The 15,472-nt window shown below is 42.1% G+C and overlaps 1 protein-coding gene across 4 annotated transcripts; it reads right to left on the reverse strand.

Moving 5' to 3' along the window:
* Positions 1-772: 772 nt before the first annotated feature.
* Positions 773-12,853, reverse strand: mbtd1 (mbt domain containing 1). Of its 4 annotated transcripts, none has more exons than XM_018761563.2 (18): positions 12,713-12,853; positions 11,070-11,123; positions 9,783-9,984; positions 9,391-9,524; positions 9,076-9,190; positions 8,839-8,921; positions 8,333-8,450; positions 8,027-8,161; positions 7,662-7,750; positions 7,283-7,517; positions 7,107-7,162; positions 6,868-6,972; positions 6,549-6,696; positions 6,358-6,440; positions 5,366-5,600; positions 4,930-5,001; positions 4,071-4,259; positions 773-1,043 (listed from the first exon to the last, which is right to left on the reverse strand). In XM_018761563.2, exons 2-18 carry the CDS (start codon positions 11,091-11,093, stop codon positions 925-927), a joined length of 2,142 nt encoding a protein of 713 aa, XP_018617079.1. In that variant the 5' UTR covers positions 11,094-11,123; positions 12,713-12,853; the 3' UTR covers positions 773-924. The 4 variants fall into 4 exon arrangements, with proteins under 4 accessions (XP_018617079.1, XP_018617078.1, XP_018617080.1 ...); XM_018761562.2 differs by having other exon boundaries at positions 11,070-11,175; XM_018761564.2 differs by lacking the exon at positions 11,070-11,123.
* Between the last annotated feature and the right edge of the window lie 2,619 nt (positions 12,854-15,472).

Here is a 15,472-nt window from a genome sequence, read left to right on the forward strand (position 1 = left end):
TTTCTACCATATTCTGTATTCCAATGGATCTTCAAAAATTATGGAAGGTTTATAGTTTTAAAACATATAAATCTGTAAATTGATGACAATCTTTAGTAACACGAAAATTTAATTTATTCTGAGGCTCAGCTGAATACTTTACCCTTTTGCAACAATATGGCTCTAAAATATGGAATTTTAGATAATTGGACATATATTACAGACATTATCTCTTAGTAAAAAGCGACTTAAAATAAAAGTTTGCATATCTGTCAACTGCGACATATCTAATTTATTTAAAATTCTCACAGAGTTTGTTAAATATTACAAAATATGATTGACGTATTGATTTGCTTGTTACTCATATAGTAAAGCTGCACGTATGTGGCAAATGTGACTGCAACAGGCGAATAGAAATGTACATTCCCGCAGTGCAATCTGTGACAGTGTTATTCATTGAATCTGAAGGTGTGATCATACCAGTAAGGTCTATGAATTAACTTTTTCAAAACCCACTTTTAGCTCACAAAAAATGTGTATATATACTTAAGGATTCTTCACCTTCAACTTAAAAATTCTCACAAAACAGCTAGCGATCCCAACCCCCCACCTCCCCAAAGTAACCAAAACTAAATCAGCATAAGATGCACAACAGTTCTCAACTTTGAAAAATCTTACAAAAAACATCTTTGAAAACTTCAAGTACAATGAACATTGAAAGTCCATCTGGCAAAAATTGTTGGAAAAAAAAAAAAGCAAAAGAAAAATAATCTTGTAAAATATTACTCTCCTCTAAATGTTGCTGTTTGTGTCTTTTCTTACTGAATAAACAACTGCGTAAGAACCCGCTGTGCATCCCTCCCTCCCTTAACTGATTTCCAAGTGCTGGTCAGACTAGACAGTGTTTAAGGCTTTCGCTTTTGTCAAAAGTCCCCACTTGCTGTCTCACGGTTCTTGTTTGACGTAGTAGCTGCCAGGGCCGTTGCTCTCCTGATCCGAGATGCCTTGCAAACCTGTGAGCTCTTCTGGCTCGGCCGCTTCCTCCTTCAGCTGTAGCGAAGCCACTTGAAGAGGAGAAAAGTACGTAAGAAGGAGAAAGGAAAAGGCTACAGACACTGCCAAAACTTCTAAGAGAATCAAACGAAAGGTCTTTGTAAGCTCCTACACATGAGCACATCATAGAAAACATCCGTGTGCTAAAATCGAGTCATTACATTCTGCTAATGTAACGTGAAATTTGTATTTCAATTAACCAGTCTCAAGAATGCTACCCATAACCAATAACATGCACAAAAGACCCTGGCGCAGGACCCAAAACAAGGTGCCTCAAAGAACCTCCACAAAAGCCAAGTTCACACAAAGTTGTCTGGAGATAAGGACAAAGTAAGACTTACAGTCACACAATTCAATATACCGAATAAACAAATATTGTCCACATCAACTAATGCTAACGCTTAAGATCAGCCGCAAATTATCCAAAACAGATACAAGTCTACAATTCTTTATCGGCATCTTCCATTAGTAGAACATGAATAAGTTGTGACATTTTCCTCTAATGTTACAACACTAAGGAAACTGACCTTTTTTCTCAAAATGTTAAAGAAATTTGAGAAATATTCAAGAAAGGGGCATGCACACCAATGTTGTATGACAGGACACTGAAATGTACATAGAGCTCACCATGATTTAATACTGACTAGAAAGATGGAGCACACAAAATTATGTATACCAAACATCATTTCAGACAGTAAACTCAAGGATCAAATTAATCAACAAAATGAGTGCGCTTTTCTTCTAATATAGAAAAAATGTCATTAAAGCCATACATTTATAAAGAAATGTGCAGGAAAAGTTAAACCTCAAACTGAAAATAAAAACAAAAAGTTATATTCTTAAGGCCTTAAAGGTTTTAATTTGGTTAAGTTAAATGCCCTCCTCTCCCTTATACCATTAACATATTCCTTCTTTTTCAAATTCTAAGAAAGCATCAAATTTGGCCATGGAACACAGTATCGAAGTCTGAATGTTCTCAGCTCAGAGGTAGGTTGCAATATAGCCATCCATGCCATGACCTACAGCTAATATTGTGCACAAAGTGAGACACTCAGCATACAGGCAGTCCCCAGATTACAAAGGAGTTCCTTTCCTATATCTGTCTTTCATTCAGAACAGTTAGGTATGGTTCATGTCTAATGTCAGGTATTCAGATGGTTATGAGTATATCGTGTACCTTTCTATGCATAAAAAGCATTAAAGCAACACTTTCGGATACACTAAAACATAATGCAGTAGTACTACTAGCATGTAATGATAACTAAAGTATTTATAATATAAAGAGAGAGAGAGAGAGACACACACACTGGGACAGAGCCTTTGACATGCTCCATTATTTTCACTTTGTCCTTTAAAATTGTCCTGACTGCAGCCTAACGCTTTTCCAATGCTTGTTGGTGTTTCACCTTTTTCCCCCAATTGCTTTATTTCCACTTTAGTTACAATCGTGATAGTCTTCCTCTTCTTTGATGGATCACCATCACATTTATGCACTGGTGCCATGGTTACAAGGGTAAAACCAAAAATTAAAGCCACATACAGTAACACACACTAGACATTTTACAGCAATGTGACCTATGTCATACTGAGCGGGGAGGAGTCTGAGGTAGGTGTAGACCCAATTGTGGGATCTTTGTCGGTACACAAGGGAGCAGGCGAGATTCGTTGTTGGGGACAGGCGCGGGTCAGGTAATGCACAAACGTAGGGTGTGGGGAGAATCCGATGTTGCAGTCAGGGAGGCGATGCAAGTGGAGCCGTGGACGTCAGGAGCGGGAATGAGGGACTTGGAAGAAGGGGTAGGTTGTTGTGGGTTCGCTCGAGAACACTTGAGAGACGTGTTCTTCAAATGAGATTCCACAACCAGGGTGTGGAAGTGTGGCTTCTATAGACCCTGCTGCTCTGATTTCAGGGAGAGGTTGCGGGCGTGGCAGTCCAACTGGAAAGAACAAAGTCTTTGCCCTACCTCAGAGGCTCACGCGCCCATGAGCCAACGGGCTACTATAGACACACAATGTTTTGATGCATGTTGCAAAGTAGCGCCCGTTTGTTATTACGGCTCATAGTATGTAACTGCAATTTTTAATATAGTAGACTTTACTTTGGGGGGGGGAGTCATAACTAAGGGTTGTACGCAAATGCGAATGTTTGTATCCTGGGGAGTGCCTGTAGTTGGTATTAAAGTACAGCTGGTATTAGATAAGGTGCAGTATCTAAATGCCACAAAGTGGATCAGAAATCAGCTTAAACAGAAGGTTAGCCTTTTGGCAGCTACATGGGGTAAAATACTGCCTGAGCCCACAGACAAATCAAGCTTTTACAGACTATACAGACCAAAACTTCATGTATGTTCAGCAGTTAATTTTTTTTTTCCCCAGCTGAACACAACCTTACTTTTAATTGCCGTCAAAGCTTAAATAAAAAGCAAAAATAAGATGTGTTGTTAGCATATTTATCACAAAAATAAACTTATTTTTTCAAAGTCAAAACCAGTGGTGTCTTTCATTACTATGAAACATGACAGGAGTCAGGTGACAAGATATATACAATATTCTCCCAAGCATGTTAAAATGTACAGTTACAATACTAGCAAGAAAATGGTAGCAGAAAAGGGGGGGGAATAAATAATAAAATAAATTGCCACATGCATGCAATGCATCCTCACTGAAATATTCAAGCACTTTACTTAGATTCCAAGGGAGCTGGGCAGCATTTCAGAGTGGGTTTCACTTCATACATAGTTTCAGCATAGATATACTCTTTTCTGTTATTTTTAAACACATTGGCTTTCTTTGTTTTAAATTTGTGAATCAGAAAAAGTAATGGTAAATAGCCTCCCCACAAAACTGACATTTTACTTCACATAAAGTGATGAGTAAATTCTTTAAAGAAAAAACACCCTCTTTGAAATGAGATCTTTGTCTTCAACTTGGGGCTCGCCTGCACGGCCCCCTCTGCCACCGTGAGATTACTGTGCCATGTGCCCCGATATCAACGCCTCACCCCTGAGTGAGACAGACCGGGAGGAGTGGTGGATTACCTGATTTGAGGCTGGGGCAGAGCTCCCCACTAGTGGTGGGGGGTGGTGTGGGCCCCGGGGCTGCCGCCTGTGCGGGATGGGACGGGTAAAGGGGTGGAGTCAGCTCTTCATCACCCGAGAAGCTCCTCCTCATCATGCCTGCCACGCTCGACAAACTCATCGGGCGCCTCCCAACTGGAATCTTCCTCTCTAAACACCAAGTCAGACTGGAGTAAGCTACCGAGTCTCCTGTTGCTCTGCCTCCCTTCCCCCACCCCAGGTAACTGGTTTCCTTTTCCCCGTATAAAATACAGTTTCTATCCACAGACAAGGCGGCTACCCACTGAAAGCTAACAGCACAGAAAGAATCCTCAGATTTCTAATACACAATTCTATGCAGGATAACTGAGCAGATTTGTAAGGCACTCTTCTCCCTCATTTTGGAAATTCAGCCAAAGAAGCACAAAAAAAAAAAATAAAATAAATTAATTAAAAAACCAGCCCTTGGTGGGTTCGTACATAGCGCCGAATCAAATGTTTTAGGCTTTGCAGTGGCTTCACTGTCCAGCTCCCCGCTACTCTAATCTGATCTGGGCAAGTTAGTGTGACAAGCAGCAAAAACATCGGAACATTATCAGTGGGGCCCTGCAGGGCAAGAGCATGCTATTTTGTTCATTATGTTTTTACTCTGCCAATGCACGATGCAAAGACCATGAGTACGCTGTCGCCGTGACACACGCCAAGCATTCCACCTCCCGACATTCCAGATCAACACCAAGACCAAAAACCCAACAGGAAATACAAGATGGCCCAGGCTGTCAAAGAGGCCAATCAGAGAGGGACAGTAATTAAAACATGAAGTACAAGAGAAGTGACCCACTTTTCTTTTGTCCTTTATACTGTGGTGTCTTCTTTTTCTGTTTTGTCACATTGGTTGTAACCTCTCTGGCAGCTGAAAGAGGAGAACAAGTAGGTTCTAAAGACACATCCCATTTTCTCTCCCAATACAATCAACAAGATCTCAAAAATGTTTGCAAATGTTTGCAAAAACTTGGATCTTTGTCTTAAGTGTTAAACTGAAACAGAATACATACCAAGAGCTGAAGTGATCAGCTTGTTTAATATGTTTTATTACCCACAAAAAATATTCACAAGGTAAACACAGTAGCAAGCAGCTGACCATGTGCTTCTTATAGACATCTGGGTTATAATGAAAGACAAAACTAAGAAAGGAAGGAGGAAAAGGGCTATTAAACAATCTCAACAACAACAAAATGCTTGACTGTTCATTTCAGGTTGAGGCTCCCTTCACTTACTCTGTGCGGCTGGAGGTTGCAACTGATACCCTGTCAGCTGACACCAGCCTACGGGATAGAGGTCCGGAGACTCGCAGTCCACCCACTGGTCATACTCGTCCTCCCAGCCATCGAAATGGATGCGTAGCAGCCTGTGCACAATGCGCGTCACTGTGGCGACACACACCAGCCGCGGCTCCATTAGGTCAACGGCTTCCAGCTTCATTCCTGGGCGGAAACCGTGGTTCGGAACCTCCTGTACGTTCAACCATAAAAGGAGAACTTATTGGGAAGAGACCTTCTTTCCATTGTACAGACAAGCTATCTTTCTCTATTTAAAATAAACAGGAACTCTTTGGCAGTGGCAGCTCCTTAAATCACGTTCACACACCAGTTCAAAAATCGCTTGCCATGAGCAGGGTCACAGTGAAACATGGCAGGGCACTCGTGCACTATGTGCAATTTAGCATCACCAATACACATGAACCGCATGTCTTTGGACTGTGGAAGGAAGCCAGAGCACCTAGATAAAACCCACAGTGACGTGGGAAGAACCCACATTCTCTTGCACCCCCTTTACACACAAGTACTTTTTTTTTTTTTTTAACACATATATTGCATTTAGCTGCATTTTCATTAAATTTAATAAAGTGAGCCCACACCTTTGTACATTTTACTCTGTCAGCCACAAGTGGAGAGCACGGAACGTAAACACGCAATTACGCAACGTCAAGCATAATTGCCTGACGTGGGGTCATTATTAGGGGACAGTTAGGAATTTGAAAATGCCTGCTATGTGGTCGTGTCTAGAAGGTAATGAATTAATGTTACATAAATACCGATAGCAGCACCGTTTGTCCGGGAGCTTATCAATATTTCGGTAGTGACCCGTCAGGAACCAGTACCAATTTAGTACGGGTTCTCGATACCCATCCTTACAAAGCATACTGCATTCTCTAGAAAACAGGACACAACTATAGGATCAATACAAAAATCTTTGGAGACACGATTACCTTGTTAAAGAGCTTCACTGGAGCTGCTATTGAACCCGTTTCCCTGAGGTAGTCAAACCATTTGAATTGGAGTTTAGTATAACCTGTTGAGCAGATGCAGTGTTAAAGTTAAGCCTGACAAAACAGAAGGAAACAGACTCCAAGCTCAGCCTTTTTAGGATGCTTGCTAACGGCAAGAAACAATGTGGCACCTCGAGGTGGGGTGAGCTCGATGTCATTAATTTCACAGAAGCCAGCAGGGAAAATAGATGGCGATGTGGCGTGGTAGCAGAACCAATCTGAGCCATCCGCTGCTTCTGAGCCATCGATCCCAATCATGAGGTACCCATCTGCCAAGACCTGACAAGGAGACAAGACAGATTATGAAAGCAGTCCCAACTCTGTGTACCTCAATTCCTGCCTTATGCTTTCAACATATTATGAACAGCAACATGTGGTGTAGTGTTAGACTTCAGGAACACCTAGGTTCGAATTCCCACTCCTACTACCGTAACCCTGGCAATATCTTACCTTTCTTACAGTAGCTACACATATAGCTGAGAGATTTAGAGGGTCAATTGCCTCTAGCTTCATCCCGTCTTTGAACCACTCTCCACTTTGGTCGACATCCTTCACCTGATGGGAAGTGACAGAGGTTGACCTGTGTATTGCTACCAGCCTGATGTCCCTGATGTCCCTCTTGTCAGTGTAGAGGAACAGCTCATGTTTAAAATGCACAGTAAGATCAGGAAATAGTATCGCATCATTACCTTCAAAAACAGATGAGGAGCAGCATCTACTTGACCTTCAATTTTCTTTGACACATCTAAAACAAAGTATATTATAGCATTTTTTAGTTCATGACTTTGGCCTTGCAAAGACTCGTACAAGCTGCCTAACGCTATTTGCTGGTGCACTCAGGCTAAGAAATTCTGCCTTTGCTCACCAGATCTCTTGAAGCGGTGGCCGATGCTGCGAGACCAACCGATGCAGTGAATAAGTGGGCTGTACATGTGGCACCAGAAGTCATCAGTGCCATCTTCGCTTTCCTCATACACCAGGCGTAGCCGCCCTCCAATCACCTGCTCCACCAGGGCCACCCGTGTTCGACAGAGGTGTGTCTTGTCCACCACTTCCACACGCATTAGCTTTTTGATTGGGTACTGCATGCTCTCCTGAACCTTATGGGCAGAATGCAATATCCAGTGTATCAAAGACATCAATCCACAAGTAAAAGCCATAACCAAGTAAATCGCCTTCTAAGTATGAATACAAACAAGCAAGTTTTGAGCTTTCACTCTTGTTTCAGATACATGGAGTCTCACCTTTGTGGAAAAGTCAGGTGGAAGTGTTTTTGCTCCAGTAAGGCGAGTCACTAGGAAAGATTTCCAGTTTGTGCACTTATGCTGAATGGCTAATAAAAAAGAAAATTGGTTTGTGTAAGTGCACTACCAAGTACCATGCAGCGAGGGGTTATTCACTCTAAATGCCCTTCGGGTATTTCAACAACTGTCATGAAACTATGGAGTTACATTGCAATGTAAACACTCAAAGCAAACAAAAAATGTAAACAAACTATTCACATAACACCTCTAAACAGAACAAAGAAATCAACATGATGTACGCAGGTCACCCCATGGCCTTCAGAAGAGCTAGAGTGAAGTGAGTAGAATCCCACAAAAATTCTTACATTTGGGAGGTACAAGGGGCTTCCCGCTGGACGCACACCAGCCTACGGGGTGGATTTCTGGGACACAGAGGTTACACCAGAAGTCCCGGCTGGAATCGTCATCAAAGCCTTCGTACCGGAGGAGTGCCTTAAAACCTAACAGAAAAACAAACTTCCTGAAACCAAAGCATTACTGTCACCTACCACCCCTTGGTTCACAGCCCTTGCTCATAACTAGGTATGTTTTTGACCGATGAAATACTACATTAAGTACAAACAAAATAAAGGAGCATAATGACTAAATTATTTATAAAGTTTTGACATTACCTGCCAGCTTGATGATAGATGCTATCCAGTAAACTTTTGTTGGGACACTGCTGTCCGTGTTGGGAACCTCGACCCTCACCCCTTCAGCAATGTCACCCCAGCATGTTCCCATGGGGACCTATAAAATGTCCCATATCCATTAGACAAATGACAGGTGGTACAGTGGTTAGTGCTAGCACATCAAAGCTCCAAGGCTCAAAACTGGCTTTCATGTTCTCCCTGTGCTCGCACAAGTTCCGTCCCCCCCCTTTTGTGCTCTGGTTTCCTCCCACGGTCCCAAGACAAGTTTCAGATGAACTGGTGATTCTAAACTGCTTTTGTGTGTGCATATCCAAGTGCGCAATTCCCCAGAAATTGACTGGTTTATCAACAAGGGTGTACCCTGCCTTATGCCCCATGCTTCCTAGGATTGACTCTGGACCACAGTGACCCTGCATTGGAAAAGTGAGTCTCTGAAAATGATGAATGAAGCAAAATGATATAGGACTGAGATTAAATGGACTCACATGCTTGAAACAGCTAACCGGTGCTCCAACCAAGTTATTGCTGCTGACATAATGACCCCAGTCAAAGCCCTCGACAGGAACCACTACAGGAAGGATGCATGTTTATTTTAACAATACATTTATGATATTTCAAAAACTGTTCTATAACATGTCTTGAGGAAAGTCAGTCAACATATAGTTCTATAAGGCTGCTTAACTTCATTATCTATTGTTTGGCTATTAAAGCAAGGAACTTACCAGTTTTTGATTTTGCTTGGTTCTGTTGATTTGCTTGGTACTGAGCATATGCTGCCAACTTTGCCATAAGAGGCTGTTTCTGTAAGACTTTTGCCTTCTTTGTTGGTGGCTTACCCTTTAAGGCAAAATAAAGAAAAACTGAAAAATTAAAGTCCTTGAGCACATTAATCTTTAAGAGAGACATGACTTAAAATTAGTAAAAATGCACATTATTTCTACTACAGCTTTGGAACTTCCCAATTTCAACAAACTGAATAATTAAAAAAACATGAAGCATGGATTGCCATTACACCTCAAGATTAAATTGAGTATTACCTGGAGTCTGGCCAGGATACTGGCTTTTTTAGAATTTGAAGAGTAGCTTCGGGAACAAGAGACACTGCAAAATCTCTTGGTTTTAGAGTAAAATGCGTCTCTTACACCCACCATACCGCACATTTCACACGTAGCTAAAAAGGAAGGAAAAAAGAACAGATAACATTGCATCACTGCGATCTCCTAAAAGTACTGAAGACTTCAACATGATACTGAAAATCTACAGATGAAAATCTTGGACTAACAAAGAAGATTTTGAATTATTGTGTGCCAGGTCAGTGCTACTGTACTCAGCATTTGGCTTTAAATTCTAAAGTTCTGTCTCTTTACCAAAACCACCTTCCAAAGCCTATGGTACATTGGCACCCCCTAGACAAGTGTGAATAACCTACCCATTCCAGCTTTTCCATCAGGGTAGGTGTACACCTGGCCATTGTTCTTAATGATGGGAAGGCTGGCAGGGATGGAGGGCACCTCTTCTTCACTGTCCTCCGAGCTGGAGCTGCTGCTGGAGTCCTCACTGCAGCTGTCATATCCATCAAACATGCCGAAAGAGTCCCGTCTCTTCCTGTCTGGACGTGGAGTGTGTTCAGTCTGCCAAATGATAAAGGTACAAGATAATGTGCAGCAAGTACTTCCAAGTTAAAAAGAAGAGATGCTTGTAAAAATTAGTTCTCACAAGTAACAGAACACCAAGCCATATGGATTTATTCAATAAAAAATGGATTGAATTATACAGTGTACCTATTTTTCCTGTACAATATTGTTACACCACTCCGAGTTCAAAATAGAAACCTAGATCTGTAGCATTGAACAGTACCGCTCTTTGTGTGCTAAAGTAGTTGATCATTATGTAACAGGACAAGCAATAAAAAGTTATACTTATTCTGAATTGGAAAAAAGATTACAGGAAAGACCAGATTATTCTTGTTGTGTAAACTCTGGGCCACAAAGAACAATTATTTCAAAAGTTTCCACTTTCAAAATCCATGAGGCCTGCCACATGTCTCACACAGTTTTCATTAAAATAAAATAAAACCCTACAAGATTACTTACAACAAACTATTCAAAATACCATCTGAATTCTGCTTCTAGACATTGAAAGTGGTCACATATTCATACCCAACACTGTAAAAGAACTAGAGAAACATTGCTTTAAAAACACTGATGAGATGACAGAGCCCAATATTCCTTTCATTCAAAGAGAGGGGAGACCTGATGCAAAAAATTGTTTGTTGTAGTTAATCTGCTTTCAAATTTATAACAATGCATTCATTTTTTCAGTAAAATTAAGGGGGAGGGGGGTCCCTAGAGTGTTACCAAGGTAAACAAAAAAATACAACAGTATGTCTCCTCAAACCTGAATCCCTTTATTATAAAGGAAGTAACAAAGGATAATTAACCCTTCAGGTCACTGTTAGCACCGTGCAATTTAACAGGAGACCATGTTCTAGATAACTGGACAGTAAAAATTAATGAATTAGTTCAATAAATAAATAAATACAATGAAACAGCTATACAAATTCACTCAAAAACTTGAAACAAAAATAAAACAGTATTCCACTTTATTAAAATGTAACTTTACAATTATTTTACTCATTGACATCATATACCGTTTACACGCAACTTATGGCAAAAGAAACATTTTTAAAAAATTGCCAAACAAAGCTAATACATACCCTTTTATGTCCATTCTGCTCCATGGCACTACTTTTATAGCACTTTTTTTACACCTTTTGGGAATGTCCAGAGGTAGCAGATTTTTGGTCTCAGATTTCATGAACTCTAAACAATATTCAGAAAATTAAAATAAAAAAAAAAAAAAAAGTCATTGCTATCAATTGAATTTCCACAACTAAATCTCAAGGCAGAAAGAGGAGCCTAAGTTTAAACTGAGCTAGTTTCTCCTCAGCTGGGAAACTGAATGAGGAAATGGTACAAAGTCGGCAAAAAAAAAAAAAAAAAGTCCAACTCTCTGACTGAAATAGGGAGATTCTCAAATCATTTCGGTCAAATTTTGGGAGGGGGAAAAAACAGAAAAGAGAAAAACCTATCGTTAGTATTAATAATAATTATTCCGTATTTATATGAGCGGGGGTAGCTTCGCTACTACACTGTTCTGTTACCGGCTGCGTTTCCTGCTCCTCGGCAGCGCGCGCCCAGCTGTATTACCGAACTAAGTGGCACTCCGCTTCACTTTCTTAAGTGTTACATGTAAAACGAACTGGACAAATTTGAAATAAGCAGAAAACGGCAGGAAAAAGATACAGAAATTAAGACATATACAGGAGGAAGACAGGAAAGCAGTGCTCGTAACCAACGCATCGATAATAGGGTTTGTGTATGTGTAGCGCCGTAGTAGCGTAGCCGGCAGGGCAGGCAACCCAATATTATAATTTCAATATATCTAAATTATCGTCTTTCTCTTTTCAAACTGCTAGTTATTACGTGAAGCTAACAAGCTAGAAGTTGTGTGTGTGTGTGTGTGTGTGTGTGTTCATGGAGCGAAACGAGAGCGCACTTCCGCAAAGTCACTGCACAGTACACACAGTTACAGTACTGTACACTACCGTGAATGTGGAGGAGCGAACCTGGCCGCTACAACGCCTGAGGCACTTTTAAAGTACAACTTGACGTTTCGAAGTTCCAAATGTTTTGCCACCAGCGAGTGCCGTGGGCCAACTGTGCCGATAACTCCGCTTACACACACACACAGCAGGAAGACAGGAACTAGAAGTAGAAGACGGGGAGAAGGGACTCGCTGTGCGGGAGGACACAGGAGCGCGGCGATCGGTGTGGGAACCCGGGGGCTGCATTCACAGCACCCGCACTGCACCACGCACTTTGCCTGTCCATGATCTCCCCGTTACGGAACACAGTCTCTCGCTTAAGCGGGCAGCCGCACTGTCTGCGAACAATGAGCTCTCCTCACTCCTGTAGCCTGATCCCCGCATCTGCGCTGACCCGAGCAGAGCCCGTCGCGCTGCCCCCCGCAACGGGGCCATCGCTGATCCTACTCCGCTGCCCCCTAAAAGGGCCTTTCCAGCTCGCTCGGTCCCACCGCTCTGCAACAGCCGCTCTGCTGCGCTAACTATGGAGAGCTGCGCGGTGCGCCGCGCTACGAAGAGCGGACCTTCCGCAGTGCTATACCGCCGCCTGCGCGAAGCTACGGGCCCTTCTTGGTTGCTGTTTCTGCCGCAAGCTAACAACCACAACAAAGGGGGGATAAACAGGACTGTAGTAGCATAGCTGCTAACTAGATGGCTTCCTACCACAGTACTACACAGCTTCATATTTAGTACTCAAAAAAAAAAAAACTCACCAGATCCCTGGTGTCTTCCATGGGCCCCTCATGCAATTTGTTTTTTTTTTTTTCCTTATTCTCACTTTGTGCGATTGTAACACCCCCAAAAAAGGGGAATTAATTAGAAAAACCAAAGCAAAAGCCAAAAATGAACTCCAAGCTGAATATCAACAAAATTAGCATATCGGTCGCAGTACGCAGGCGCACGGAACACCTACCCCCTTGCGGATTGGTCAGCAACAGGAAAGCGTCATCGACGTGTTACAAACCCCGTACCGATTGGCTGTGCTAATCTTTGTATTATTCAGAGACCGCTGATTGGTCTTTCCGGGCCAGCTAATTTGAATAATACCATTCCAGGCAATTGCACGCGCAGCTGCTGTAGCGAAGCAAGCCAGAGCAGAATATGTGTTGTTGATACTTGAGCTCGTGTTGATTTGACACGAAATACAGGGTCTCTCAACTTAGTTGTTTGGCTTGTGATTAATTATAGTACATACTGAAAGGCCCGAAGGAAATAAAAATAAATACCTCGATACATCTTTTAGATGTATATTGTGGCGCGCAGCGCTCTAGGTTAAGATCATAAAAAGATGGGGCGAAGAAAGACGCACAGACCGCGTTCATTATTAACGTTTTATTAGAACACCGGAACACAAGAAAATGATGCTTTCGAGCCGAGGACCTCTTTTCCACAAGGACCTGCGTCTCAAGAAGGTCTTCCAAGACTGCTTAGTTCTCTCAGGCTTTTTTTTTTTTTTTTTTTTTTTTTTTTTTTTTTTTTTCCTCCTTAGTAGCAAACACCTTTTTCTCCGAAAGTCCCCCCAGCGGTTGAACACTTTATCTACAATTCTCCCATAATGCAATTATGTTCAATAGACCCGTTTCCCGCCCAAACTCTCGGTAACGCGGGTCGTTACAATATTCTGTTTTGTCTTCAGACATCTGAGCGTGTGTTTAGACGTTTTCCTAATATTGTCTTTTTTCCCTATCCTACTATGGATGTCTAATGAAAATTTTTAAATTTTATCCTGGCTTTAGACTGAGGACATCCTATTCTCCTATTCCAGTCATGCCTGTGCTTTTAATTGTTGGATGTCAAGTTTTCTCCAAATTCAAATAAGAAGTCGGTTTGGTACATTGTAACACATTGTAGGCTATATTTATATTTACATTTTTATTTATCCTTTTATAGCAGACATTTTTCTCCAAAGTGACATACATCACATAGAAAATACAATGTGTCCATTACATCAGCAGAGAGATGCAGACCAGTGATTCGAAAGTATAGTTTGTTACTCTCCACCATATGAACCAATGTACATAACACAAGTAGCTGCATAAAGGTTTATCCGTTATTCCACAAGTATGATCTCACAGTTATAGAGGATCAAAATTCACATATTACATGAACTTAGACTACAGGAGAAGTGAGTTGGGAAGAGCTGAGTTTTAAGACCCTTCTTAAATGTAGAAAGAAAGATTCAGCAGTTCAGAATAAGAAGGGGAGGTCATTCTGTCACATCGGAGCCATAACAGAGAACCTTTGTGCTTTTGGTTTTGGACCTTTCATGCGTGGGACCACCAAGCAGACAGAGGTGGAGGAGCGTAGCAGTCTGGTTGAGGTGTAGCGGATGATCAGGTCTTGTAGACACCTGGAAGCAGTTCCATTGATGCTTTTGTAGGCCATAATCAGAGTCTTGAGTTTGATCTGGGTGGCTGTAGGAAGCCAGTGCAGAGACGAGGAGGGGAGATACGTGGGAACGCTTTGGCAAGTGAAACACAGCTCTTGCAGAAGCCTTCAGTATAAGCTCTAGAGGTTTGATGGCAGTAGCTGGAAGGCCAGACAGGAAAGAGTTGCAGTAGTCCAGGCAGGATATCACCATGGCCCTGACAAGTAGTTGTGCAGAGTCTGTTATTATAGAGACAAATCCTACAGATGTTTTGCAGGATGTATCCGCAGGTCCGGGTTGTGGCTTCGATGTGCTGAGAGAAAGACAGACTTCAGTCAATCATCACTCACAGACTCTTAGCCAAGGAGGTAGGCAAAATCAGTGAGTTGTTCAGTTTGATAAAGTTCACAACAGCAAGACAAGCCAGCAGGGAGGTGAAGGATCTCTGTTTTGGAGAGGTTGAGTTGTAAGTGGTGATCAGACATCCAGGCAGAGATGTCTGACAGGCAGGCAGCGATGCGTGCAGAAATGTCTGGTGCTTCAGGTGGAAATGAGAGAAAGAGCTGGTATGATCGGCATGGCAGTGGTAGTTGATTCCATGGGAGGTGATGACAGGGCTGAGGGAGGAGATGTAGACTGTGAAGAGTAGAGGGCCCAGTACAGAACCCTGCGGAGCACCAGCTGAGGCAGAAGACAAGAACGGGAACCCTGCCAGACCACTTGGTAGGAATTGTCTCATAGGTAGGACTGAAACCATTTAAGTGCTGTTCCTTTGATGCCAAGCTGACCAAGAAAGGAGACTAGAATCCGGTGGTTGACAGTGTTGAATGCTGCGGACAGGTTGAGGAGGATGAGGGCCAAAGACAGGGAGGCTGCTCTAGCAGACTGGTGATGCTGTCTCCATGGAATATCCATCTTTAAATCCAGCCTGATATCCATGGAGAACATGGTTCTGAGTGAGGATAGTGGATCACAGGTTGATCACAGAGTAGTTCTTCAGATTAAGAATGTTGTACATTTTTTACCTGCCAAGTCTTTTATATGAGCATATTGTGGCATGCTATGCTCTGGGTTTGGATTGCGCAAAGAACACACAGGCAGCATT

Source organism: Scleropages formosus, chromosome 20 (assembly GCF_900964775.1).
Source record: "Scleropages formosus chromosome 20, fSclFor1.1, whole genome shotgun sequence".
Lineage (NCBI taxonomy): Eukaryota > Metazoa > Chordata > Actinopteri > Osteoglossiformes > Osteoglossidae > Scleropages > Scleropages formosus.